At 37.5% G+C, this 1799-nt stretch overlaps 1 protein-coding gene across 1 annotated transcript; it reads right to left on the bottom strand.

Annotated features, from left to right (window-relative positions):
* Positions 1 to 393: 393 nt before the first annotated feature.
* Positions 394 to 1157, bottom strand: LOC131054155 (histone H4). The gene has a single exon (XM_057988619.2). The coding sequence runs from the start codon at positions 1088 to 1090 to the stop codon at positions 779 to 781; it is 312 nt and encodes a 103-aa protein (XP_057844602.1). The 5' UTR covers positions 1091 to 1157; the 3' UTR covers positions 394 to 778.
* Between the last annotated feature and the right edge of the window lie 642 nt (positions 1158 to 1799).

Genomic DNA, 1799 nt, shown 5'->3' with positions numbered 1-1799 from the left:
ATTTCACTTTTAATAACACATTTTTATTTTAGTTTTAATAGATAGGTTAAAAATAGAAATCAGTTTTGGCTGCACCTCAACTTAATACATTGCCAACTTGGCTTCGGCTTCGACGACATTATCCTCAATTCTTCAGCTTGAGGCATTGCCAATAACAATGAATTTTCTTGATCATTTTGATTATTCTATCAGCAACATAAGGGAACATGATTCACCCATCACTAAGCACAATGTTACCAACGGATCATTCTTAATATCCAGGTCACACTTCATAAAAGTGTTGTAGACTATCTCAATTAGGGAAATAGTATATGCATAGCAGCCAACGTGTTTACCAATGTTACAGAACTATATAATAAATTTGGGAAAGAAAATAAGAAAACACGAGAAACGTACCGTTGGAAATATGTCCACTGTGTTTTCTTTAATTCAAGGCACCTGCTACAACACAGCATCTTCCTCAAAAAAGACCCCTCCTAACAAATTAAGTCAACTAAAGACTACATTAGCTTCACATGGGATCCATGGAGTAGCAACCGCTGCAATCCATCCATTCGGCTCGATTCCATAACGTTTACTAAACTGAAAACCCTAAATACTCTAAAAAGTAAGAACAACCATTCCAAAATAAAAAGGCCCCAACCAGCTGTACTTTCTCATTTGATTACCCAACATCTAAAGAGTTTCACAAAAATTTCCACAATAGTGGTGGTGTTTAGAAACACCAAAAACAAGAAAGGAGCTGCCGAACACAGAAGATCCTCCCACAACCAGAAATTTAACCGCCAAAACCGTAGAGAGTCCTGCCCTGCCTCTTAAGGGCATAGACCACATCCATGGCCGTCACAGTCTTGCGGCGAGCATGTTCAGTGTAGGTGACAGCATCCCTTATGACATTCTCCAAGAAGATCTTGAGAACACCCCTGGTTTCTTCATAAATCAAGCCACTGATACGCTTGACACCTCCTCTCCTGGCCAAACGCCTAATGGCGGGCTTAGTAATGCCCTGGATGTTATCACGGAGAACTTTCCTGTGCCTCTTGGCACCTCCCTTTCCCAAACCCTTGCCGCCCTTTCCACGCCCTGACATTTTGAACTCAGAAAACTGATTCGAAAACCTCAATACAAAGTGTTCACTGAAGTGTGATGATTTTATCAGCCGCGTCTGTTATCTTATACAAAAGAGAGTACCAAGCGCGCCCATCCCTGGCCGTCCGATGCACCCTTACGCCCCTTGCGATCCGTGGCAAAGGAAGATATTAATTCTCAGCCATTCGATTTCGAGATCCCGCATTTGATTGGTTGTGGGGCAGCATTACAGATCACAGCGGCGTGGTAATGGGTTTCCCTCCTTATTTTTCAACGTCAGACTCATTTCAAATTTACATGCATTTTTTTAAAAATAGAAGTGAGAAAAGCCACGTAGTGGTTAGGGCGTCCTTTAATTTGTTATTGTATTTTCTTTTATTTGTGGGAATATTATATGAAATCGCATTACAATAATAATTTTATTATATTTGCCTTCTTAAAAGAATTAATAAAAAAATTATATATTAATATTAAATCGAATGAGTTAAAGTTTATATATATAGTTGGATCTTAAAAAATTTGGGTGACATCAAATTTTGCTTTAAAGTTAAATTGGGAAAAATAAATAAATATGTAGTTCTAAAAAGTTATGAAACCACAAAATGAAAGAGTTCATAGTTTCATAATAGAAATGACCATCAACATAGAAGATTAATATGCAAAACTAAAAACAAAATTTAGCTATAAAGGGAACTCCAATATTATAAATG

This window comes from Cryptomeria japonica, chromosome 9 (genome assembly GCF_030272615.1).
Source record: "Cryptomeria japonica chromosome 9, Sugi_1.0, whole genome shotgun sequence".
NCBI classification, from domain to species: Eukaryota; Viridiplantae; Streptophyta; class Pinopsida; order Cupressales; family Cupressaceae; genus Cryptomeria; species Cryptomeria japonica.
Note: the sequence above shows the minus strand (reverse complement) of the source record. Positions and strands in the feature narration are given on the sequence as shown.

What these genes read in the sequence shown, in the direction of transcription:
- LOC131054155 (XM_057988619.2), bottom strand. Translation starts at nt 1,090, where the DNA reads ATGTCAGGGCGTGGAAAGGGCGGCAAGGGTTTGGGAAAGGGAGGTGCC.